Genomic DNA, 25,908 nt, shown 5'->3' with positions numbered 1-25,908 from the left:
AAAGAGGGCCTCGGACCAGAAATCAAGGCACCTCTGGGAACCAGGTACATTCGTAGAGAAATTTCTGGTCGGAGGTGTTGATCCGAAGGAAGCCTCCGGCCTGAATTTCAGGGCCTATATATTGACTTGGATGTGGATGCACAGGGTACAATTAAAAAATTTGCAGGTGACACAAGTATGGTTAACAGTCAGGAGTGAGATAAATTTCAGTTAGTCAGACAGGCTAGTGAAATGGGCGGACACATGCAGATGAAATTTAACGCAGAAAAATGTGAAGTGATCATTTGAGGAGAGGATTTATAAACTAAATGGTACAATCCTAAAGGAGTGCATGAACAGAGACCTGGGGGTATGTGTGCATAAATTGTTGAAGGTGGCAGGGCAGGTTGAAAAAGCAGTTAAAAAGGCTTACGGGATCCTGGGTTTAAGAGGTATAGAGTACAAAAGTGTGGAAATTATGATGAACCTGTATAAAACACTGCTTCGGCCCCAACTGGAGTATTGTGTCCAATTCTCGGCACCACAGTTTAGGAAGGATGTGAAGTCCTTAGAGAGGGTGCAGGAAAGATTTACGAGTGTGACTCCAGGAATGAGGGACTTTGTTACATTGAAAGACTGGAGAAGCTGGGGTTGTTCACCTTGGAGCAGAGAAGATTGAGAGGATATTTGATAGAGGGGTTCAAAATCATGAGGGATCTGGCAGAAGGGTCAAGAACCCAGAGGACACAGATTTAAGGTGATTAGCAAAAGAACCAAAGGCGATGTAAAAATTTAAAAAAAACAGCCAGTGGGTTAGATCTGGAATGCATTGCTGGAAAGGGTGGTGGAGGCAGACTCAATTTTATCTTTCAAAGTGAGTTGGATAAGTATCTGAAGGAAATTGCAGGGCTACGGGGAAAGGGTAGGGGAGTAGGACCAGCTGAAAGTCAGTACAGGTTCGACGGGCCAAATGGCCGCCTTCCGTGCTATAACCAGTCTAATGATTCTACTGGGTCCAGGTCCTCAGGGCTACACTGCTGATCTTCACCATAGCAGCTATCTGCTCTCAGCGGCTTTTATGCATTTGCCAGGAGGGCCTCCAGGTCCCCATGGGAAACAGAACACCTCTCCTCGTGTTGACCTCCTGCACCAAGGTCTCCAGTGCTGCATCAGAGAACCTTGGAGCATGCCTCCAGCCTGGTTGTGACATCATTGGTGCTTTTTCCTCCTCTCACTCTTCCTCAGCCAGTTGAATGAACTGCTGCAGACAGAATGCATCTCGCTTTTAAGAGGTGCAGACCCCCTATAAGTGAAGGCTAGCTTTAATTGTTGCTTGCCTCACACGAACTTGGACCGTCTGCTGTGCGTTCGTCGACTCAGCAGCACGTTCAGTGCTGGGTATAATCGTGCTAATCAGTTGGCAGTACAAAATTAGTGTGCTGCCTTGCATTCTTTTGAAAGGGTGATCAGGCATCGCAATCTCTGTGCCCGTTTTCGGAGGCAAACATATTTGTAGCCCAACTAGCAAAAGTTTGAAATATTGTATGTTCAAGGTGCAATGAGTAATTAGATATTCAGTAGCAAAAAAAAATTCTTGTTGCCATTTCTCCAAGTTAATTAGCACAGTATTCCTTTAAGTAATGAATAACTGGATAACAATTTAGTGCATCCATCATAGAGGAGTGGGTATGAATTCAAAACTGCATAAAAGAGTCTGTTATTTTGAACTTTGACTGGATCAAGTGCCAAATAAAACACCATTAATGTAAGTTTACAGACAGTCACAATAAATTTCTCAACCATTTCCCAGCTTGGTATTTTCTCTAGAATTTAATGTGGATGCTTTTGCAAATTACTGCAGAAAATGATTCCTGTATTATTTTACAATATTAAGTATCTCTGATCGTAAGCTGTTCAGAAATGGGACAAATACACAAGATGAACTACATATTGAAATGTAGAAGTAACTGGAAATTACACAAATTACTGCACTTTTATTATGTATGAGAAAAGCTAATCATTTGAAGTTTTCAATAGTGAATCATGGATTGCAAGCACCCAAAAGATAATAAAAATCTTACATAATGAAAATGGAATTTCAGTTAGTCAGTCATTGCAAACCAGTGACCCTGTTTATGGGTGTTGAGAGGATTTTCTTGCAGGCTCTGCACGTTAGAACGACAAATCCAGTCCTCTTGCATGCTGTGAAATAAGGATCTAGATACCAGCATTTACAACAAGCTGGAAAGTAAAGAAGAATCCTTCACTCCAGTAGACATCACAAAAATGTTTAAAAAAATAAGAAATGGACACAATTTATTTGTTAATACTGATTTTATAAAATATTTTACAAGAACAGAAAATATTTAAAAGGTTACTGAATACTCAGAATTGAAAAAAGATCAAAAGAATGTGAATAAAATATAAATTAATTGCACACATTACTATTTTGCCATGTGTTAGACAAATAAAAAGGCATTCTTCTCAACAGAACATTGAGTTAATATGAAAATAAACCTAATTAAAGAAACTACTGCAGTCTTTTTAAAGAGTCCTCAGATTCAGAGCACAGGCAGTACCTGATTTTCAATGAACTCTATCAACAGAATGAAGAGGCTTCCACCTGGAGGCAGTCCTTAGTAGTGCACTGCATTATTTCAGGGAGGTGAAGTTACTGTTCAGCTCAGAAGCAGAGAGTATTAACATAACCACACCAGAATATAGGTTCTGCAAAACAGATTTTGCTCACCATTTAAAAAAACACATTTAAACTTCTAACCACATGTTCGACATAAGTGAACCTACTATAAATGGTTACATACAAAGGGGCAAGGTGTGATTGTCAGCAGAAAAATATGATTGTTAACTTTCCCTAGGCTCATGTGTAGGCAAGCAGCTCAATTTTCCCTGCAGGATAGCAAGTGCTTACCAGTTGTTATAATTAGGACTGCACATTTTTCACAGGTTGCATCCGTCTTATCCTTGAGGGCCCATGATGTCAAGGACCCTCTGAAATTAATCAGTGTCTTCTAAATACGCAAAAGAAAAATCACTGATAAACTTCAAGAAGCGTTCCAAAACGCTCAGACTTTGTGTAACAAATGTAGCCCATGAATAATTTACAACTTCAGTTGTTATGGGTGCCTTGAGAGAGAAGCCTCTCTATTTTGCCATTAAAGCACATTATAGCTATTGAGCTTCAAACATTTATGCTCAAAGATATAAGGAAACTAAATAAGACAGGCTGACCAGTGCAAAGGGAAAAAGCCTTCAAGTTGAGAATGAACAAAAACCTGAATATCAGATGGATGTGCCTGGCAAAAGGATGTCATTCACATTTATTTAAGGTAAATCATTTGGCAAGACAAGTGCCGCTCCTGAACTTGATTTCAAAATCCATGTTCTATTAACTGCTGATGGCTTTTCTGTAGATCTAGAATGGTGAGGCGCAAGTAACCCTGTGAGGTCAATCCTCAACTAAATGGATGGTCATTGTGCAGGATTTTAATACTATGCACAGCCAATGATAAATGGTTTGTCTCAGTCTCTGAAAAATGTTATTTTTGTATACACCTTAATATCGCATGGGTAATGACCAACAGCATTAACATTGTGAATTAACTGTCAGTGAAAACATTAAGATATTTAAATGAATTAACATTTTCAGTAACTTTTAATGGAAAGCAGCAATACATTGACGGGGTACTATTTTGATGTGGGTAGGGAGAGCGAACTGTGGATCAACAGTCCATCCCCCATCTGCAACTGGGCCCCATTTCACAGACAGCATATAGGCTAAAGTATCAGTCACTGGGGGTCATTTTGACTTTGGATAGTGTAAAACAGCAATATTGAATGAAAATCATGAGATGTATAATAGGTAACTGAATCGTTTACATAACCGCCCAAAGTCAAAATTACCCCCACTGTACCTAACCCAGAGGAAATTATGGCAAGCTGGATTGAGTGCATTAACGCATTTATAAATACATTTAAAATAAAAATTACATTAATATTCTTTGCATTATCCCCACATCCTTTCTAAGTTCATTCTTTTAAGATCCACAAATTGTCTGCAACTTTATCATCAATGCTATTTTGTGGACAGACCAGTAGGGGGTATAGCATGAGACACATATTTTGAGTGTTCTACAGCTGAGAGTGTACCACACTAATGGAGAAAATGAGATCAAGGAACTGCCATAATAGGCTTATTACTGCAATTTATGCAAAATATAATCATTTAATAACCACAATATTATGCATCATATAGTCAGTAATTCATCTTGGCAGTTAGTTTTAATATTTTCTGTTCACCTCGGAGTTTAGTGATCAAGACACATTAAAACTTAAAAAACTGGAACAGCTCCCAGTAAGGAGTAGGTGAGGTCAGATTTCAGCTACTATCAAGGCCAGAATTACTTATCCTCAAAGCTATGAGGCAAACCAGTTACCTGCAACACTACTGACTGAACTTGGGTTACAAAAGAGTCATCATTTACATAACAACAATGGATATTTGCCCTGAGCTTTGATCCACCAGAAATTATGGTGACACAAGGCAAAGCTAAACCTACCATTCCTTCGCAGCTGTAATCTAGAGAGCAGGCATCAACAGAACCAAGTTAGTTTATTATCCATTATTTGGGAAAAAATATGATCCCTTACCAATGTGAAGAAAGGAGTAAACACCTCTTGAATTGACAAGGAAACTGTTCACCATTTCACAGCCGACACAATGTTAACAGTGCAAGATCTATTCCTTTCTTTAAGCTGAATAGTTGGCTGATACCAGTTCTAACCTACAGTGATACCAGACTTGAAAAGTGACTACACTCAACTTTTCCAAACAAAAGGGTGCTGATGCTGATAATGTAGTCAGAAAATAATGGTATTGCTCCCTGCCCCCACCCATACACAAACAGCAAAACTGACACTCTCATTCTGCTACACAGTTCTATTAATATATTGGCACATAATTGAATGCAGGCAGAGTTTTACATTCAGTTGGCCATTATCAGTGTGTATAGATGCTGTGTATTGTCTCTGCTGATTATGCTTCTCTATATCCAACATTATAAACCATTTTAAAAACTAAAAAAATAATTTGGCAAATTTTTACTTTGAAATTGATCCAGTTAGCAATGTCACAATTCACAAAAGTAGGTCAGCATTTTTTTGTTGCATTAACCAGAAACTTCAAAATCAGTTTTGTTCTGTCAGAATACAACACAGATGAATTGGCTGGGCCGTAAGACAAGAAGGGAAACAGAAATAATAAAAAAAATACATTAAAGGCTGTGCACAATGGAAAGCTGCCACGGTTACAGTCAAAAAATTACCTTGAAAGGCAATACATAGACAAATATATGTACTCTACATTCAGAAATTAGTTTTTTAATAAAGACATTTCACTTTTTCTCAGAAAAGACTCAGTAGTGAAGGCCACATGCTTTTTGCATCTGTTGGATAGACTGAAATGCAGCAAATTAAAGCATCTTCAGAAAAAACTCATTTAGTCTGTGTCTTAGATTGAATGATGGGGGAGGGGGGAGGAGAGGTCAAAACCAGCAGTGTGTCCCCATCAGTGCAGGTGACATGAAAGGAATGCTGCAGCAGGACTGACCGGTTCCCAGAGTCCAGACGTAAAAAATACTGAGACCAATAAGACTGTACTTAAACAAGAAAGTTCAGATGACTTTCAAAAATCTTTTGACAGCGGTAAGCAGCGGAGATCTCAAGCAATTCACAGGAGTGAAATTCAAGAACAGTAAACTTTCTTCTTCTCAGTTGAACCCTGATTCTTAACATTATGGCTAACAAAAATACATAAGCATCATTCTCTATCTTCTACCAGGAACGTTCTCAAGAAACCCGCAGAAGCAGACTGCACAGAGTCTGCACACAATTGTTCTGCTTGTTGAATGCTACTTTAAAACTCAATGCTCTTCAGAAATTCAGAAACCTATTCTCTGGGTTTTCCACTCATGTGAACAGCTCCTTGCTACGGATTGAGGCGTGGTGAAATAGGGGGAAAGCAGGCAAATTCTCTTAAAATACTTCTTGCCATCTCTACATTATTGTTAGCTATCACAAGGGCTCGTTTTACATCCTCGAAGGAGTAGCCTTCTCCCATCAGTTTTGCAATTTTAGCATCCACATTTTCTCCTGTTTGGCTGCTGTGCAAAGGGGTTGGCTCTTGAACATGGTTTTTCTTGTGGTAACCATCTGGTGCAGTCCTACGAGGGAGTGGTTTAGGAGGTCTAGCTGGAGCTTGTGAAGTATCTGAAATAGAAAACAGAACAATGAAATACTAATGTCCGATTCCATAATGACAAGTGAAAAATGTAAAGTGACCCCCTCCTCACATCATTATTACTTTGGTTCATTGTTAGTGAAGTTTTATTAATGAATTGCCCAAGCAGTTGAGCACTTTGTCAAAAACAAGAACCCAACTTACATGATTTTATTTGTGTCACTGAGATATACTGACAGCCTATAAGCATCCACATCTATTCTTAGTTAAAATTTTGGTACATCATCAAGCAATTATAATGCAAGAATAATGTGAGAATAATGTAAGTTACTAACAACTGTAATTCCTCAGTAAACCAAATTTTGTAGTTCACAAAGTAATTTAGCCTGGTTTTAATATCAGATGTTCCTTTGTCCTGCAGGCATTGTACCTCTTCTGATATGTAAAGAGAAACTACATAGTTCAAAAAGACGAGACTGATAACTTGTACGCCAAGCGTTTCAAGAAGTCAAACAAGTACTGGAAAGAGATTGAAAGTGAGCACCATAACTGGATTTTGAATGGACTGCAGATAATGGTCAAAATACTGCAATCCTCACACATCTGAATAGTGTTTCTCATATTCAATATTAAGTCATGCTATTTTCTTTTATTAACCAGTATTCATGGCCAATGGACTATTTGGTTTCAGTTATCCTCGATTTATTAGGTTCAAGTTTTCCCCTTCATACCTGCCAATGATGGGAGTTGGTCGTACTCTTGTGATATCCTGTTAGATTTCTGATTATCTTCAACCGTCCTTCTAGCTGGGGGTACAGGTATGGGAACACTAGGCGGGTCAAAGGCAATATCTACTTAAAAAACAAAAAAGTGTTCAATAATTCTGACTAAATGTTTTAAAAAACTTACATGTCTTTAGCGCTTTATCACATGCCTCAGAAATGTCTCAAAGAGCGACATAAGATGCATTACTCCAATGGCATGTTGCTATGTGTACAAGCAAAGCAACCATTTTGCATACAGAGATATGAATGTCCTGGTCTATTTTCAGTGTGCTGATTGAATGTCCTGACAAAAATACCAGGAAAACTGCTCTTTTTTAAAAAAAAGTACTATTGGAACTTTAACATTCAGACAGCGACTTGGTTTAAGGTCTCCACTGAAGAACAGCATCTCAAATAATCATAGAATTCGGCCTGTTGAACTTGTGCTGGCTCTCTGCAAGAGCACGTCAGCTAGTCCCAGCCCCCCGCGCCTTTTCCCCATATCCCTGCAAACTTTTTTCCCTTCAGTTACTTATTCAATCCCCTTTTAAAAGCCATGATTGAATCTGCCTCCACGACCCTTTCAGGCAGTGCATTCCAGATCATAACCACTCGCTGCGTAAAAATGATTTTCCTCATGTCGCCTTTGATTCTTCTGCCAATCATCTTAAATTTGTATCCTCTCGACCCTTCCCCCAATGGGAACAGTTTCTCTCTATCTACTCTGTCCAGACCCCTCATGATTTTGAGCATCTCTATCAAATCTCCTCTCTATCTTCTCTGCTCGAAGGAGAACAACCCCAGCATCTTTAGTCTATCCACGTAACTGAAGTCCCTCATCCCTGGAGCCATTCTTGTAATCTTTTCTGCACCTTCTCTCAAGGCCGAAAGTGCAGAGCCCAGAATTGGACACAATACTCCAGTTGAGGCTGAACCAGTCATTTATAAAGGTTCATCACAACTTCCTTGCTTTTGTACTCTTATGCCTCTTTTTATGAAGCCCAGGATCCCATATGCCTTTTTAATCGCTTTCTCAACCTGCCCTACCACCTTCAACAATTTGTGTATATATCCCAGGTCTCTCTGTTCATGCACCCCTTTTATTTTATATCGCCTCTCCTTGTTCTCCTAACCAAAATGTATTGCTTCGCATTTTTCTGCATTAAATTTCATCTCCACATGACCACCAATTCTACCAGCCTGTCTATGTCCTCTTGAAGTTCATCACTATCCTCCTCACTGTTTACTATACTTCCAAGTTTTGTGTCATCTGAAAATTTTGAAATTGTGCCCTGTACACCCAAGTCTGTGTCATTAATATATATCAAGAAAAGCAGTGGTCCTAGAACTGACCCCTGGGGAACACCACTGTATACCTTCCTCCAGTCTGAAAAACCGTTTGCCACTACTCTCCATTTCCTGTCACTTAGCCAATTACGTATCCATGCTGCCACAGTCCCTCTTATTCCATGGACTTCAACTTTGCTGGCACAACGCCTTTTGGAAGTCCATGTACACTACATCAACCGCATTGCCCTCATCAACTCTCTGTTACTTCATCAGAAAACTCAAGCAGGTTGGTTAAACACAATTTGCCTGTAACAAATCCATGCTGGCTTTCCTTAATTAATCCACATTTGTCCAAGTGACTGTTAATTTTGTCCTGGATTATCATTTCTAAAAGCTTCCCCACTACCAAGGTTAAACTGACTAGCTGCAGCATTCCCGCAGTCTTGCACTGGGGAGTCAGTCGGATTTAGGTGCTCAAGTCCTGAAGTAGGGCTTGAAGCCACAATCCTTTGACTCAGAGACAAGAATTGATAACTTGTACATAAGTCTTTGAAGAAGTCAAACATAAATGCTTCATCTTTTATTACTGGATGATGAATTACACACATGAGGTGCGGAACAGCAAAGTTTTTTAGGTCCCTACTAACCTACTAACAAAGAACTATCTTTATTAGGAATAAAAGGCTGCAATTAAGCTACAAGTATTGGAAAGAGATTAAAAGACTGAAGGCATTGTCTTCAGCCCCAAACTCCGTAATCTCTTCACCGATTCCATCATATCGCCCCCCCGCCCCGCCAAAACCAACCCACCCACCCGGCCACTGTCTCAGGCTGAACCAGACTGTTTGCAACCTTGGCATCCTATTTGACCGAGTTGAGCTTCTGACCCCATAATCCTCTCCATCACAAAGACCACCTACTTCTACCTCCGCAATATCACCAGTCTCTGCTCCTGGATCAGCTCATCTGCTGCTGAAACCCTCATACATGCTTTTGTTACCTTTAGACTTGACTATTCCAATACTCTCTTGGACAGCCACCCATTTTCCACCCTCCATAAAAAAATCTGCCAGATAACATAGAAGAATCAGATATTACAGAAGTTCAGAATCCAGCTGGCTACGTTCAAGGCAGCCGAGTTTGTTGGGCCAAATGGCAATTTGTTGCCCTTGACTTTTCCTTATGTTCTTCTGCTGATGTTAAAACAAAATAATTAATTGGGCCATTCTTATCTTAACATAGTGTAATTAATAAACCAATTGGGGACCTAACAGCTATCAATATTGGGAATTAAATCAGTTTCCTTCACCATATGTATAAATTACTGTAACCTTTCAAGCATAATATGTCCCCATGTGCAGTTTCACTGCAATTATGCAGGTTAAAAACATAACACAATTATGTGTAGCTAGTGATTGCATTACAATACATCGCTCCCTCTTAAAAGTTGTAGGGGGAAAAAAAAAAAATCAGCATTTTAGGTATGTTTTAATATCTATGTTGATGCTCAAACCCGCCCCCATTAAAATATTTTTTGAGGAGATTGTTATTATCCATGAAGATTTACCTTGGATGCTTTTAGCTAAATGGCAATACAATTTCTAACAACTATATTCATCCTTGCTTAGTGGTTTCCATGTATGGCTCAAAACCAAAAGTGTCTGCTTTATTGCAAATGCCACTACAGTATCACTCTGTTGAATAAGATATTACTTGAAGATCAAACCAATTTCATTTAATGACAGTACTGTTACACATAAAGGAAAATGCATTTTTCAACAAAAAAAATTAAAGTTTTCAAACAGAAGTTGCAAACTGATAAGCCTGAGCAATGCATTGTAATGCAATCACTTTTAAAGTGGTCACTAAAACACACCGTTGCAAAAACTGAGGAAGCTGGTGAGAGCAACAGCTCAAGTATAAAAGCAAAGAAGATTGGAGTGATTAAAGGGTCTGTTAAAGTTTATAAATAACCTTTCTTCTATATTTGCTCAATAAAAATGGAGGCTGATTTAAATTACCATGGTTTAATGAAGTGCTAGAGAGTTTGCAAGGCACAATAGTTTTCAAAAGATCTTGGCTCTGAAATATACCAGACTGAAAGTCAATTTGGTGTGGCTGCTTCTGAAGATTTCAAGAAACACAATTTACCTAGTGTTAAATATCACAGCTATATTGTGATACTTGCAGCCCAAAGGGTACAGCACTGAATGAGAACAGATTTGAATTCACACTCTAAACTGCCGAACTGTGCTTGGGCTTACTGTCTATTTCTAAATGAACCCTAGTAGATCAACTAACGAGCACCCATGGAAGTAAATAGCAGAGACAGACAAAGGGGGTCGGGGCAAGAGATGGAAATAAAAACTTAGGGATATGTTGAATGGCTTAGAAATAGCCACAATATACATGATATATTAAAAATTGTACATCTGCACACACATCCTGTCAACATCTTCAATAATAAATTCCTACGTCCACATTTATAATGAAAACTGGTTGAGTAAACTTAGTGGAGGTGCTTCAGTGCTACTACTGGTGAGGATGTAATTTACAGTGATAGAACTTTACATAACTAGGTTCCATTATAAATGTGGACAATAGACTTTATAATGGAAATATAAAAATAAATACCGAATGTATGACTTTCTAAAATGGGGACTGAATTACATCTGTGCGCTCTGGTCGATTCATCCCTCACCCTCCAATTCCTTTTTGCCTTAAGACTACGCTTGGTATTCACTCGTTAGCAAAGCTACAGGAGTTCAACTATATTAAAATTATTTGAAGAGGACTAAGCAAATCCCCCCAAAATCATGCAACTTGAAGAATTCAACAGCAAAAAATAATCATCGATACTCTTGTTATATGTTTCAATAAGCTAACGATATACCAAGAAAGTTCTCAGTATATTTAAACCAAGTCACATTTAGAAGCTCACCTTTACTCCATACAGACAATCAATCATAACAGACAGAAAAGCTGGATTACCTGCACTGAAATGGAATAAGTCATGGCCAGATGTGGGTCTGCTGCCTGAGCCGGAGGATCTGGGCAGATCAGGAAGGCTGACACGTACAGGAGGTGGGGGTGGAGGCAGTGAGGGAGGTGGGCTGTCAAATGCATTATCACCTGCTGGTAAAAAAAACACAACTTTAAACCAAATAAATAGAGAAGGGTTTTCATTGACGCACAAACCGAAACAACTTAAAAACCCGTGTGACAGTTGCTAAAATTAAGTTTTGAAATTAACAGTCTCAAATTTAAATCTACTCCTGGACAAAAGGTCAGATTAGCAGTAAACAGACACTGTCGTTTTCTACAAATAACAGTTGCTGATTTTGCACAATACATTTAAATAAATGGCTTCGTACAACACAGGACGAATAAATCTGTGACGAGGACAATGGGAGAGAAATTGATACTCGTCAAGGCCAATTCCTGGGCAAAAGATAGGAATTTTTTTGGGGGGTGTACTCCGGTGCCCAATTTTGCACCCCCCCCCCACAAAAGTGTGTCAATTGCAGTGGCATCCGAAGGTCCCAGGCACCTGCTTAAAACAGGCGTACGGTGCCTTGAATATGCCAATCAGGGACCTAATGCCCATTTTAGAATCCCAAACCCAAATTCAGCAAAAATTGGATAGAGGTACTGTGGCCTAACCAGTGGACCGAAGAACAAGTAAGTTTCTGTTTCTTTACTTGTCTTAATGTGGAGCCAGGAAGAGTGGACCAGTACTATCGCATGCTCACTCCCTTCTCATTCGCCTCTCTTCCTCCAAGACCTAGCTGTCCAATTCGGAAATGGCCCCAAGTGGTGATCTGCATCGGCAAGCCCGGATGGCATCCACAGCTTGCCAATATTTATTCCTTTCAACAATTTAAAGGAAGACTTGCATTTATATAGCGCTTTTCACGACCACTGGACGTCTCAAAGTACTTTACAGTCAATGAAGTACTTTGAGTGTAGTCACTGGTAATATGGGAAATGCGGCAGCCAATTTGTGCACAGCAACTCCCACAAACAGCAATGGGATAATCTGTTTTTGTTATGTTGATTGAGGGATAAATATTGGCCAGGACACTGGAGATAACTTAAGTTTTAAAAGGTGCCTGATGAGATATTCTTCAACAGCCTTTGAAGTAATTACGGATTCCATTAAATGCTCTATACTGTTCCAGCACCTTTTAAGGAATGCACCTTTGCATTGGTTGTATGAAAAACCTTTGAATGAGACATTGGGTGGGAAATTGGTCTAGTGCCAGAAATGGTGGCATTTTCAGCGAGCCTTAGGCCTACATATTTGGACGCCCACTTGCCACCATTTCTGGCACGAGACCAATTTCCCACCCAATGTCTCATTCAAAGGTTTTTCATACAACTAATGCAAAGGTGCATTCCTTAAAAGGTGCTGGAACAGTATAGAACATTTAATGGAATCCGTAATTACTTCAAAGGCTGTTAAAGAATATCTCATCAGGCACCTTTTAAAACTTAAGTTATCTCCAGTGTCCTGGCCAATATTTATCCCTCAATCAACATAACAAAAACAGATTATCCCATTGCTGTTTGTGGGAGTTGCTGTGCACAAATTGGCTGCCGCATTTTCCATATTACCAGTGACTACACTCAAAGTACTTCATTGACTGTAAAGTACTTTGAGACGTCCAGTGGTCGTGAATGCAATTCTTCCTTTAAATTGTTGAAAGGAATAAATCACATTAATATCTTTTTTTTCCTCTGCTCTTGCTAGCTTGCTTTTAAAATATATTTGTTTAATCAGCATGTACTGATTACATCATTCCAGTTACTGGCTAGGAAAATATATAGAGCCTGAAATGATATAAATAAATGATGGAAAAGCATCCTTATGCAAATGATCACTTGATTGTCATCTGAAACTAAATGAACACTCAGCCACAGCAAGTCAGACAATCTCGAATCCCTGCATCAGCAGCAGTTTCCGTTTAAACAAAAATACTCCAATATCAACAAAATGAATTAAATAAAATATAAAGAAGATGTTCAAGTTAATCATGTTCAATGGATAAATGGACTGCTTAGTGAGATTCTAGCGCAAAGTCGGAAAGTCCACAGTCTGATCCCTGGTCTTCATATAGTTAGCAGATCTCAGGCAGGGTAGAGATAGGAGTGCTACAATTGGCCCAAGTGTTGCAGGAATGGGCGAGGGAAGAAGGAAGGAGTACTCTTTCCGGCCTCCTCGTTCATCATTAATTGTAAAAGGTGTGACATGGCTAGCCAACACTTTGTAGTCTTGCACGTTAAAAATGGCAGCATGTGCAAAGTGCTAGGAGATTGCCAATTCTTATGGAACAGAATCGCAGCAGAAGGACCTTCAAGAGAGAAAACTGGGAGCAAATATGCAGTGAATTTTCTGGTGCTGCTTGCAATGTTCAGTTTATTTCCCTATCCATGCAGCATTTTCCCCCACCACTGTTCCTCCTTACTGACTTTGATTTCTTGCTTTTTTATTTTGTGCATGGGTTCCCAGCTCATCCAGTTTCCTAGCAATGATCATTTCCTCAATTAAGCATGGTTTTTAAATCATGCCTTTCAAATTATTAGAATATAAACCTTACTACAGCATATATCAAATTTCTGCACTCTTTTACAAAGCTGGCTTCCTAAGTTATATTCCTGGCCACTGTACATCAGCATCTCATTGATACCCAACAAAGAATGTGTAACTGTTAAATCTTTTTTAACGGGCCCTCTCTTGATAGTCCAGTGAATGAGGAGTTGAGCCATAAAGGTCAGAAAGGCCTCAGGTTTGGTCCCTGATCTGTGTCGAGTTAGCTGACTTCAAGCTAGGTGGAAGTAGAGGAACTACAATTGACATGAATACCCGGGTTAGGGATGGTGTTTCCGCTCACGGCTGCCATCATGGCTACGAAAACAGATGTCTGTGGATAGAACTGGAGTGATCAGTGATGCACTCCAACATGGAAATTCATACTAAGAATTGTCAAGACTCAGACTTGGAAGAATGGTCACTTAGGCAGAGGTTGACCATCATTCATGAAGCTGGGCCCCAACAAAATGTCAAGGAGAGGTGAGGAGAGAAACTGGCAGAAATAATTGGTGAGAAAAACAAATTAAAAAATGTATTCTGTAAATATTACATCAAAAATTACTAAATTAACTGTTCATTTTGTCCGGAAATGTAGCTTAACAATGGTTTTGAATGTACTGCACACCAGTATAGAATACCAGGCAACCAATTTTCTTATCCAAGTTTGCTGACGATACAAAGCTAGGTGGGACAGTAAGCGGTGAGGAGAACACAAAGCGTCTGCAAAGGGATATAGATAGACTAAGTGATTGGGCAGTAAGGTGGCAGATGGAATATAATGTAGGGAAATGTGAGGTTATTCACTTTGGTAAGAAGAATAGAAAAACAGAGTATTTTTTAAATCATGAGAAACTTTTAAATGTTGGTGTTCACCGAGAGATTTGTGCACAGAAAGCACAGAAAGCCAACATGCAGGTACAGCAAGCAAGGAAGGAAGGAAAATGACATGCTGTCTTTTATTGCAAAGGGGTTGGGGTATAAGAGTAAGGAAGTCTTGCTACAATTGTACAGGGACTTGGTGAGACCACATCTGGAGTACTATGCACAGTTTTGGTCTCCTTATCCAAGGAAGGAGATACTTGTCTTGGAGGCAGTGCAATGGAGGTTCACTAGATTGATTCCTGAGATGAGGGGGCTGTCTTATGACAAAAGATTGTATAGAATGGGCCTATACTGTCTGGAGTTTAGAAGAAGGAGAGCTGATCTCATTGAAACATACAAGATTCTGAAGGGCATTAACAGGGTAGATGTTGAGAGGTTGTTTCCCCTGGCTGGAGTGTCTAGAACTAGGGGGCACAGTCTCAGGATAAGGGGTAGGCCATTTAAGACAGAGATGAGGAGGAATTTCTTCACACAGGGTTGTGAATCTTTGGAATTCTCTGCCCCAGAGGGCTGTGGATGCTGAGTTTTGGAATATATTCAAGGCTGAGATAGATAGATTTTTGGCATCAAGGGGAATCAAGGGATATGGAGATCGGTTGGGAAAGTGGACCCGAGATCTTATTGAATGGCTGAGCAGGCTCGAGGGGTCATATGGCCTAGTCCTGTTCCTATTTCTTATGTTATGTTCTGTTAGCCATTGATATTGAAGCTTTTGTTTGATCCTGCATCCTATACAAGATCTCTAATTTTTTTATTTTTTTTTAAAGATTTTTTTTTTTTTAAAGTGTGTATTTTTCCACAGGTTGTTGCAAGCTCCTTCACCAAGAGTCTTGGTGGTGAGCAACAACTGCCAGTGTTTCTAGTATGGCAAGTCAACACAACATGCCAGCTCTACTAATCTCCACTCCAAGTGACTGTGCCGCACCAGACATCTATAGATGGTTAAGGGGCAAGAGAACTTAAGAATCTGGAACTGTTCCTAGAAATTTTGAACCTCCAGCCATCTAACCAGGGAGCAGGCATTCAAAACTGTCACCAGATGCTCCACCTTCACTTTGAGATCTGAACATTCAGTAATACTTTATTGGAAAATCCCTTCCAGCCCTCCCAGCTGGATAAAAAAGTGTGCGCAGGCAAGAGACTAAGCCAAATCAGAGTCTCACAGAAAGAGTTTCAATAAAATGGGAAGTCGTTTGTGACATTCAATGCCACTAAAATTGCCAAGAATTTATTTTTTTCTGCCCTGGTCATACATTTCTGAAAATAATTCTTTAGTCAGAGTAATGATATTACGCCCTTATCTGTACATCTTGATCTAAACTACGTACCTGCCGGAGGAACGAGGAGGTCATAATCAGAAGGTGTTCTGTTCAGAGAGGAGCAACTGGGTTTTTGGTTGTCTCTTGCTGGAAGTCGAGCTGGTGGTAAGGGAGCTGGAACAATCGGCATCTCAAAGATATCATCTGAAAATACAAGAAATAGATTTACGTCATTTACACTACCATTCAGTATTCATCTTTCAGTGCAACATGCCATTTTATATTAATTTTCTTCCCTCATTTCCTAAAGTTTCAGTGTCCTGTTGGGCTATGGTTACATCGGTCCTGGCACTCCTCCAGTGACCATTCCTCATGCAGGAGCCTGCACAGGGTGTGTCACCAGACTATTCAACCAAAGATGGTACCACTGTTGAGCCTACTCGTATCCTCAGATATCTAACCAAATACAGTTTTTGTACAGGAAACAGAGTAAGAACCCTGGTTGATTTTTTTACATTCTCTAGACCAGGGTTAGTGGAGGTAGTTGTTGCAGTCCAATTACTGCTCTGGCTGAAATAGTTAACTCAGCACAGGCTGGAGACTGAACATAATCTATGCAGCCAAGTCTCTCACTGTCACATCATGTATGCCTTTTGAGAGAAACATAAGATTTTTTTGAAGCACGGTTTGTGTGTGCATTGTATAACAATACTCATTTAACTGACACTAGGTTTTGGGCTGGATAGAAAACAACTTTCCCTTAGTATGCAAAAGTTATTCAGAAAGTACCCAAGGGATAAGTTTGTAAAGAGAAAGAAATATAGATGATAATGTTTTATTTTTAATACCACTAAAATTGCCAACAATCTGATTTTTCTGCACTGGTCATACATTTTGAAAATAATTCTTTAGTCAGCATAATGATATTAGGCCCTTATCTGTAAATCTTCATCTAAACTACATTCCTGGCGGAGGAACTAGATGGTCATAATCAAGAGGGTGTTCTGTCCAAAGAGGAGCAATTCTTTGGATTAGCCAATTGAAATGAGAAACGTTTCCATTTATTTTAGAGCGTGTGCTCAAGCAGGCAGTAACAAGGCTTTGAGAAATCAGCAGGCAACAATGTATGTTGCATTACCCATTGACCCCAATTAACAAATAAACCATACAGACTACATCTGCGATAAGTGTCTGTGGCTCGACGAACTTCGGCTCAGAGTTGAGGAGCTGGAGTCCAAGCTGCAGACATTGCGAGACATCAGGGAGGGAGAAAATTACCTGGACCTTTTGTTCCAGGAGGCAGCCACACCCTCTAGATTAAATACTTCAGAATTGACACGTGGTCAGGGACAGGAGGGTGTGACTGCGAGTGAAGCAGGTAAGGGGATCCAGGAGGTAGTATTGCAGGAGCCTCAGTCCCTGCACTTATCCAATAGATTTGAGGTTCTTGCAACCCTGGAGGACGTGTGCAGACTGCGGGGTGGTGAGCAGACAGCAGACTGACCAAGGCACTGTGATGCAGAAAGCCATTCAAGTGGGGGGAGTAAAGAGGCAGGTGGTTGTAGTAGGGGACAGTATAGTTAGGGGCATAGATAGGGTTCTCTGCAGCCAAGAGCGTGCGTCCCAAAGGCTGTGTTGCCGACCCGGAGCCAGGGTAAAGGACATCTCTTCCGGGCTGGAGAAGAACTTGGAGTGGGAGGGGGAGGATCCAGTTGTTGTGGTACACGTAGGTACCAATGACATAAGTAGGACTAAGAAAGGAGGTTCTGCTGAGAGAGTTTGAACAGCTCGGGACTAAATTGAAAAGCAGAACCACAAAGGTAATAATCGCTGCATTATTACCTGAGCCATGAGCAAATTGGCATATGGTCAATAGGATCAGGGAGATGAATGCGTGGCTCAGATGTTGATGTGGGAGAAGTGGGTTTCGATTCGTGGGGCACTGGCACCAATACTCGGGAAAGAGAGAGCTGTTCCGTGGGGACGGCTACACCCGAATTATGCTGGGACCAGAGTTCTAGCGAACCGACTAACTCGGGAGGTAGACAGGGCTTTAAACTAAATGGGGCGGGGGGGGGGGAGGGGGGCGGAGAGAGGACGGTCGCAGTAGAGAGCAATCTAGAATGCTAAAGAGAAAAGAAAAGGAAGCAATGCAGGAAAGTGATTGTGGTAAGGATAACCAGATTATGTCAGGAAGGGACAGAGCATACAAACACAAGAGTGCACTAACAAATAGGGTCCAGGTAAGAAAAAATAGCAATAAGACAAATAGGGCTATAGTTCAAAATAATGTTAAGATGTCTAATAATGTTAAAAAGACAAATGTAAAAGCATTGTATCTGAATGCACAAAGCATCTGTAATAAGGTAGACAAATTAACAGCGCAAATAGATGTAAACGGATACGATATAGTTGCAATTACAGAGACATGGTTGCAGGGTGACCAGGGTTGGGAACTGAATATCCAAGGATATTCGATATTTAGGAAGGACAGGCAAAAAGGAAGAGGGGGTGGTGTGGTGTTGTAAGTAAAGGATGAAATCAGAGCAATAGTGAGAAAGGATACTGGCTCAGAAAATCAAGATGTAGAATCAGTCTGGGTGGAGCTAAGGAGCACCAAGGGGCAGAAAACATTGGTGAGAGTTGTCAATAGGCCTCCAAATAGTAGTGGTAGTGTAGGGAATGGCATCAAACAGGAGATGCATGTAGCAAGGGTACTACAGTAATCATAGGTAACTTTAATCTACATATAGACTGGCCAAACCAAATTAGTAATAATACTGTGGCAGATGAATTCCTGGAGTGTGTACAAGATGGTTTTTTAGACCAGTATGTTGAGGAGCCTACTAGGCTATCCTAGATTGGGTATTGTGTAATGAGAAGGGGTTAATTAACAGTCTTGTTGTGCGGGGTCGTTTAGGGAAGAGTGACCATAACATGACTGAATTCTTTATTAAGATGGAAAGTGAAGTAGTCCAATCCGAAACTAGGGTCCTAAGTCTAAACAAAGGAAACTATGAAGGTATGAGGAATGAATTGGCTATGATAGATTGGGAAGATTCAATAAAAGGCATGACGGTGGATAGGCAATGACTAATATTTAAAGAACGAATGCATGAATTGCAACAGTTATACATTCCTTTCTGGCGTAAAAACACAAAAGGAAAAGTGGCCCAACCATGGCTAACAAAAGAAATTAAGGATAGTATTAGGTCCAAAGAGGAGTTATACAAAGTTGCCAGAAAAAGTAGCAAGCCTGAGAATTGGGAGCAGTTTAGAATTCAGCAAAAAAAGGACCAAGAGATTGATTAAGAGGACAAAAATAGAATAGGAGAGAGTAAACTTGCAAGGAACATAAAAACCGCACGCAAAAGTTTCTACAAGTATGTAAAAAGAAAAAGATTAGTGAAGACAAATGTAGGTGCTTTACAGACAGAAATGGGAGAATTTGTAATTGGGAACAAGGAAATGGTAGAACAATTAAATACTTCAGTTCTGTCTTCGCAGAAGAGGACACAAATAATGTCCCAGAAATGCTAGGGAACCAAAGGTCTTAGTGAGCAAGAGGAATTAAAGGAAATTAGTAAGAAAATAGTGCTGGAGAAACTAATGGGACTGAAGGCAGATAAATCCCTAGGACCTGATGATCTGCATCCCAGAGTACTAAAAGAGGTAGCCATGGAAATAGTAGATGCATTGGTTGTCATTTTCCAAAATTCTATAGATTATGCAACAGTTCCTGCAGATTGGAGGGTGGCAAATGTAACTCCACTATTTAAAAAAGGAGGGAGAGAAAACGGGGAACTACAGACCGGTTAGTCTAACATCAGTGGTAGGGAAAATGCTGGAGTCTATTATAAAGGATGTGATAACGGCACACTTAAATAATATCAACGGGATTAAACAAAGTCAACATGGATTTATGAAATGAAAATCATGTTTGACAAACCTACTGCAGTTTTTTTGAGGATGTAAGGGATAAGGGAGAACCAGTGGATGTAGTGTATTTGGATTCTCAGAAGGCCTTTAATAAAGTCCCACGAGGTTAGTGTGCAAAATTAAAGCACATAGGATTGGGGGTAATGTATTGGCATGGAATGAAAATTGGTTAACTGACAGGAAACAGAGAGTAGGAATAAACGAGTCTTTATTGGGGTGGCGGGCAGTGAATAGTGGGGTACCACAGGGATCAGTGCTTGGGCCCCAGCTATTCACAATATATATATATTATATATAATATATATATATATATATATATATATATATATATATATATAAATAAATGATTTGGATGAGGGAACCAAATGTACTATTTCCAAGTTTACTGACAACACAAAACAAGGGGGATTGTGAGTTGTGAGGAGGATGCAAAGACGCTGCAAGGCGATTTAGATAGGTTGAGTGAGTGGGCAAACATATGGCAGATGCAGTACAACATGGATAAATGTGAAGTTACCCACTTTGGTAGGAAAAACATAAGGACAAACTATTATTTAAATGGTAATAGCTTGGGAAGTGTCAATGTACAGAGGGACCTGGGTGTTCTTGTACACCAGTCATTGAAAGCAAACATGCAGGTGCAGCAAGCAGTTCGGAAGGCAAATGGTATGTTGGCCTTCATTGCAAGAGGATTTGAGTTGCAAGAGGATTTGATTTGCAAGGAGATTTGATTTGCAAGAGGATTTGATTTGCAAGAGGATTTGATTTGCAAGAGGAGCAAGAATGTCTTACTACAGTTATACAGGGCCTTGGTGAAACCGCATCTGGAGTGTTGTGTGCAGTTTTGATCTGCTTACCTAAGAAAGGATATACTTGCCATAGAGGGAGTGCAGCGAAGGTTCACCAGACTGATTTCTGGGATGGCAGGACTGTCGTATGAGGAGAGATTGGGTCGACTAGGCCTGTATTCACTAGAGTTTAGAAGAATGAGGGGATCTCATTGAAACGAATAAAATTCTGACTCGATTGGATAGACTGGATGCGGGGAGGATGTTTCCCCTGGCTGAGAAGTCTAGAACAAGGGGTCACAGTCTCAGGATACGGGGTAGGAAATTTAGGACCGAGATGAGGAGAAATTTTTTCACTGAGAGTGGTGAACTTGTGGAATTCTCTACCACAGAAGGCTGTGGATGCCAAGTCACTGAATATATTTAAGAGGGAGTTAGATAGATTTCTAGAAACAAAAGGCATCAAAGGGTATGGGGAAAAAGCAGGAATATGGTGTTGAGATAGAGGATCAGCCATGATCATATTGAATGATAGTGCAGACTCGAAGGGCCGAATGCCCTACTACTGCTCCTATTTTCTGTTTCTATGTAATAAGTAATAAAACAACTTGAATTTATATGGTGCCTTAATGTCTTAAAACATTCCAAGGCACTTCACAGAAGTGTTATCAAATAAAAAAGCAAGAGTACAAAAGCAAGGATGTTATGATGAACTGATCCAATCTCAGCTGGCGTATTGTGTCCATTCTGTGCACCGCACTTTAGGAAGGATGTGAAGGCCTTAAGATTTACAAGAATGGTTCCAGGGATGAGGGACTTCAGTTAGGTGGATAGACTGAAGAAGCTGCGTTGTTCTCCTGGGAGCAGAGAAGCTCGAGTGGAGATTTGATAAGAGTTGCTCAAATCATGAGGGGTCTAGACAGCGTAGATAGAGATAAACTGTTCCCATTGGCGGAAGGGTTGAGAACCAGAGGACACAGATTTAAGTGATTGGCAGAAGAACCAAAGGCAACATGAGGAGAGACTTTGTTACGCGGCAACTGATTAGGATGTGGAATGCACTGCCTGAGAGGATGGTGGAGGCAGATTCAATCAGGAATTGGATAAGTACCTGAAGAAAAAAAAATTGCAAGGCTACAGAGAAAGGGCAGGGGAGTGAGACTAGCTGCCCTTGCAGAGAGCCGGTACAGGCTCGATGGGCTGAATGACCTCCTTCCATGCTGTAACCATTCTATGATTCTCTGAAAATTTGACACCAAGCCACATGAGGATATATTAGAATAGGGGCTTGGTCAAAGAGATAGGTTTTATGGTGTGTCTTAAAAGAGGAGGGAGAAAGAGAGACTATGGAGAGGATTGGGGAGGGAATTCTAGCGCTTGGGGCCCAAATAGCTGAAGTCACAGCTGCCAATAGTGGAGCAAAGAAAATCGGGGATGCACAAGAGACCAGAATTGGATGAGCACAGAAATCTCAGAGCATTGTAGGACTGGAGGAAGTTTGTTGATCATGTTTAGTTTGATCTAATTCTCATTAAATGATCAAGTGACTGAATGTTGGTGTATGGCAGAAATATCCATTCTTAAAATGACCTTGTGATATGAATGTTCAGCATGTTTTATATTGGAATAGGGGATCAACATTAAGAATAGTAATTAAGAACATGTGGCAATGTTTCCTATTTCAGTGAAACACGTTTCCCTCTATAGTATCGAACACATGGATCATATCTTCAGGATATGATTAAAAATGCATTATTATATTAAAAAGACAAGCTGTACTCACTGTATTTGAATATAGCACTGCTAATATCTTTGCTTATTTCAGTTGATTTGTTTTCCCTACCATTTAAAATAATTTTAATATAAAAAAGGTAAAATCAAACATATTTTACCTATTTCCAGCGCTTTGGGTTTCTTTGCTTCGGACATGCTATTGTGTGTTCCGTTAGCACACTGTCCATTTTCAAATACTCTGAAAAATTAAATAGGGTGAAAAATAAAATTGGAGAAAGTTAGTGAAAAGGAGAATGAGGCTATAAGGATGACAATTTAAATACAAGAGCGTAAGAACATAAGAAATAGGAGCTGGAGTAGGCCATTTGGCACCTTGAGCCTGCTCCGCCATTTAATAAGATCATGGCTGATCTGATCATGGACTCTCAGCTCCACTTTCCTGCCCGCTCCCAAAGGATGACAATTTTAAATGAGACACATTAGGGAACCGGGAGCCAATGTAGGTCAGTTATCACAGGGAAGATACACAAATTGCTTTTTAAAATGCAAAATCTATAGGAACAAGTGCAGTGGGTTAGTATACTGGCCTTTCAACTCTGGGAAACGAGTTTGAATCCAGCTCAGACTGCTTGGAGACGATGCACTCTATCTACTGATTGTAAGGATCTTATGTGAACAGAGTTTGGACAGTCCTGCTGAGCATGGGCCAACAGCACAAAAAGAAAGCAAGAAAGACTTTCATGACCACCAGGTGTCTCAAAGTGCTTTACAGCCAATTTTGGAGTGTAGTCATTGTTGTAATGTAGGAAATGTGGCAGTCAATTTGTACACAGCAAGCTCCCACAAACAGCAATGTGATAATGACCAGATAATGTGTTTTTGTTATGTTGATTGAGGGCTAAATATTGGTCAGGACACCGGAGATAACTCCCCTGCTCCTCTTCGAAATAGTGCCATGGGATCTTTTACGTCCACGTGAGAGAGCAGACGAGACCTCGGTTTAATGTCTCATCCAAAAGAAGGCACCTCCGACAGTGCAGCAGTCCCTCAGTACTGCAGTGGTGCGTTAGCCTAGATTTATGTGCTCCAGTCCCTGGATTGGGACTTCAACCCACAACTTTCTGACTCGGAGGCAAGTGTGCTACCCACTGAGCCACAGCTGACACTGCAATGCGCTTAATTCAGCTCCAACTGGCATTATATTGGCAATCACAGTGGTGAAATAAGGATAGATACTCTCATATTGGGGCTGAGGTAAAAAGTGTTACTCTGCATTTAACTGTGCCATACTGGGCAAGGACTGCTTAATGCTGTGTGCCTGAAATAGGACAGTGTTCCTGTAACAAAGGATATGAACATTTGCATTAAACTGCTCCTAACTTTTAAAAGCAGTTCTGAAAACATTGTTTCTTTAACTCGTATTTACTACACTCCCCAATTCCAGGAGGTATTGATGATGTTGCAGTTATTGAAACATAGAAAATAGGTGCAGGAGTAGGCCATTCGGCCCTTCGAGCCTGCACCACCATTCAATAAGATCATGGCTGATCATTCACCTCAGTACCCCTTTCCTGCTTTCTCTCCATACCCCTTGATTCCTTTAGCCGTTATGGGCCATATCTAACTCTCTCTTGAATATATCCAATGAACTGGCATCAACAGCTCTCTGCGGCAGGGAATTCTACAGGTCAACAACTCTGAGTGAAGAAGTTTCTCCTCATCTCAGTCCTAAATGGTCTACCCCTTATCCTAAGACTATGTCCCCTGATTCAGGACTTCCCCAACATCGGGAACATTCTTCCCACATCTAACCTGTCCAGTCCTGTCAGAATCGTATACATTTCTATGAGATTCCCTCTCATCCTTCTAAACTCCAGTGACTAAAAGCCCAGTTGATCCAGTCTCTCTTCATATGACAGTCCAGCCATCCCTGGAATCAGAATGGTGAACCTTCGCTGCACTCCCTCAATAGCAAGAACATCCTTCCTCAGATTAGGAGACCAAAACTGAACACAATATTCCAGGTGAGGCCTCATGAAGACCCTGTACAATTGCAGTAAGACCTCCCTGCTCCTATACTCAAATCCCCTGGCTATGAAGGCCAACATACCATTTGCCTTCTTCACCGCCTGCTGTACCTGCATGCCAACTTTCAATGACTGATGAACCTTGACACCCAGGTCTCGTTGCACCTCCCCTTTTCCTAATCTGCCGCCATTCAGATAATAATCTGCCTTCGTGTTTTTGCCCCCAAAATGGATAACCTCACATTTATCCACATTATATTGCATCTGCCATGCATTTGCCCACTCACCTAACCTGTCCAAGTCACCCTGCAGCCTCTTAGAGTCCTCCTCACAGCTCATACCGCCACCCAGTTTAGTGTCATCTGCAAACTTGGAGATATTATACTCAATTCCTTCATCTAAATCGTTAATGTATATTGTAAAGAGCTGGTGTCCCAGCACTGAGCCCTGCGGCACTCTACTAGTCACTGCCTGCCATTCTGAAAAGGACCCGTTTATCCCGACTGTAAGGGAAAACGGGAAGGCCTCTCCTCCCATGAGCGGCCCTCTGATATAGAGGGTCGACGTTCGCGCCAACCCGCGTAACAGCCCCCGGAGTTAGCAGGTAGAGACGAATGGCAAGGTATAATGATCTTTTATTACAAACGTCCGGGAACATCTCTCATCACAGCCGCCTGCGAGTGGAGATGCTCTCCGAACAGCACAATCATACAACTTTTATACATTTCAAAAACCTCTCCGTTCCCTGGTAAGACCTCCCCAGATCTCTTATCAGTGCTCCTTCTCTAATTGGACTACCTTATTAGTGCTACTTTGGATTGACAGGCCAAGACACTCGTGACCACCTTAGGCCATTAGGTCAGAATTTGTTGATTCTCCTTGATGCCAGTGAGTCTGCCTCGAGCCTCTTCGCAAGGTCTTATCAATGTCTGTTTAGGTTCTCACATCGTATCCTGTCGGAATATTATTGAATTATTAACTTCTGGAGCCTTGGTACTGGAATGTACAAGGCCAAAGAGAGGCCTTTTACCTCCTTATGGGTCAGTGCAGGAACCAGCACTTTAACCCTTGTCCTGCTGGTACCCTAATGTCAAATTTTTCTTACACCAACTCTCTGCTTCCCGTCTGCCAACCAGTTCTCTATCCACATCAGTACATTACCCCCAATACCATGCGCTTTGATGTTGCACACCAATCTCTTGTGCGGGACCTTGTCAAAAGCCTTTTGAAAGTCCAAATACACAACATCCACGGGTTCTCCCTTGTCCACTCTACTAGTTACATCCTCAAAAAATTCCAGAAGATTCGTCAAGCATGATTTCCCTTTCATAAATCCATGCTGACTTGGACCGATCCTGTCACTGCTTTTGAAATGCGCTGCTATTTCATCCTAAATG

The 25,908-nt window shown here is 40.7% G+C and overlaps 1 protein-coding gene across 2 annotated transcripts in view; it reads right to left on the bottom strand.

The window, feature by feature from the left end:
- Positions 1–2,306: 2,306 nt before the first annotated feature.
- Positions 2,307–25,908, bottom strand: part of cblb (Cbl proto-oncogene B, E3 ubiquitin protein ligase) — a 190,193-nt gene continuing 166,591 nt past the window's right edge. The window contains exons 13-17 of one of the 2 annotated variants that reach the window (XM_070893625.1): positions 22,643–22,722; positions 16,093–16,227; positions 11,281–11,424; positions 6,967–7,086; positions 2,307–6,264 (exon numbers count right to left, since the gene is read on the bottom strand). In XM_070893625.1, the coding sequence (XP_070749726.1) occupies positions 5,984–6,264; positions 6,967–7,086; positions 11,281–11,424; positions 16,093–16,227; positions 22,643–22,722 (760 nt within the window). In that variant the 3' untranslated portion in view covers positions 2,307–5,983. The remainder of the gene's footprint in view (positions 6,265–6,966; positions 7,087–11,280; positions 11,425–16,092; positions 16,228–22,642; positions 22,723–25,908) is intronic. The other variant, XM_070893626.1, reaches the window with a different exon arrangement.

Source organism: Pristiophorus japonicus, chromosome 11 (assembly GCF_044704955.1).
Source record: "Pristiophorus japonicus isolate sPriJap1 chromosome 11, sPriJap1.hap1, whole genome shotgun sequence".
Lineage (NCBI taxonomy): Eukaryota > Metazoa > Chordata > Chondrichthyes > Pristiophoridae > Pristiophorus > Pristiophorus japonicus.
The sequence above is the reverse complement of the archived record's forward strand: the minus strand, read 5'-3'. Positions and strand labels throughout refer to the sequence as shown.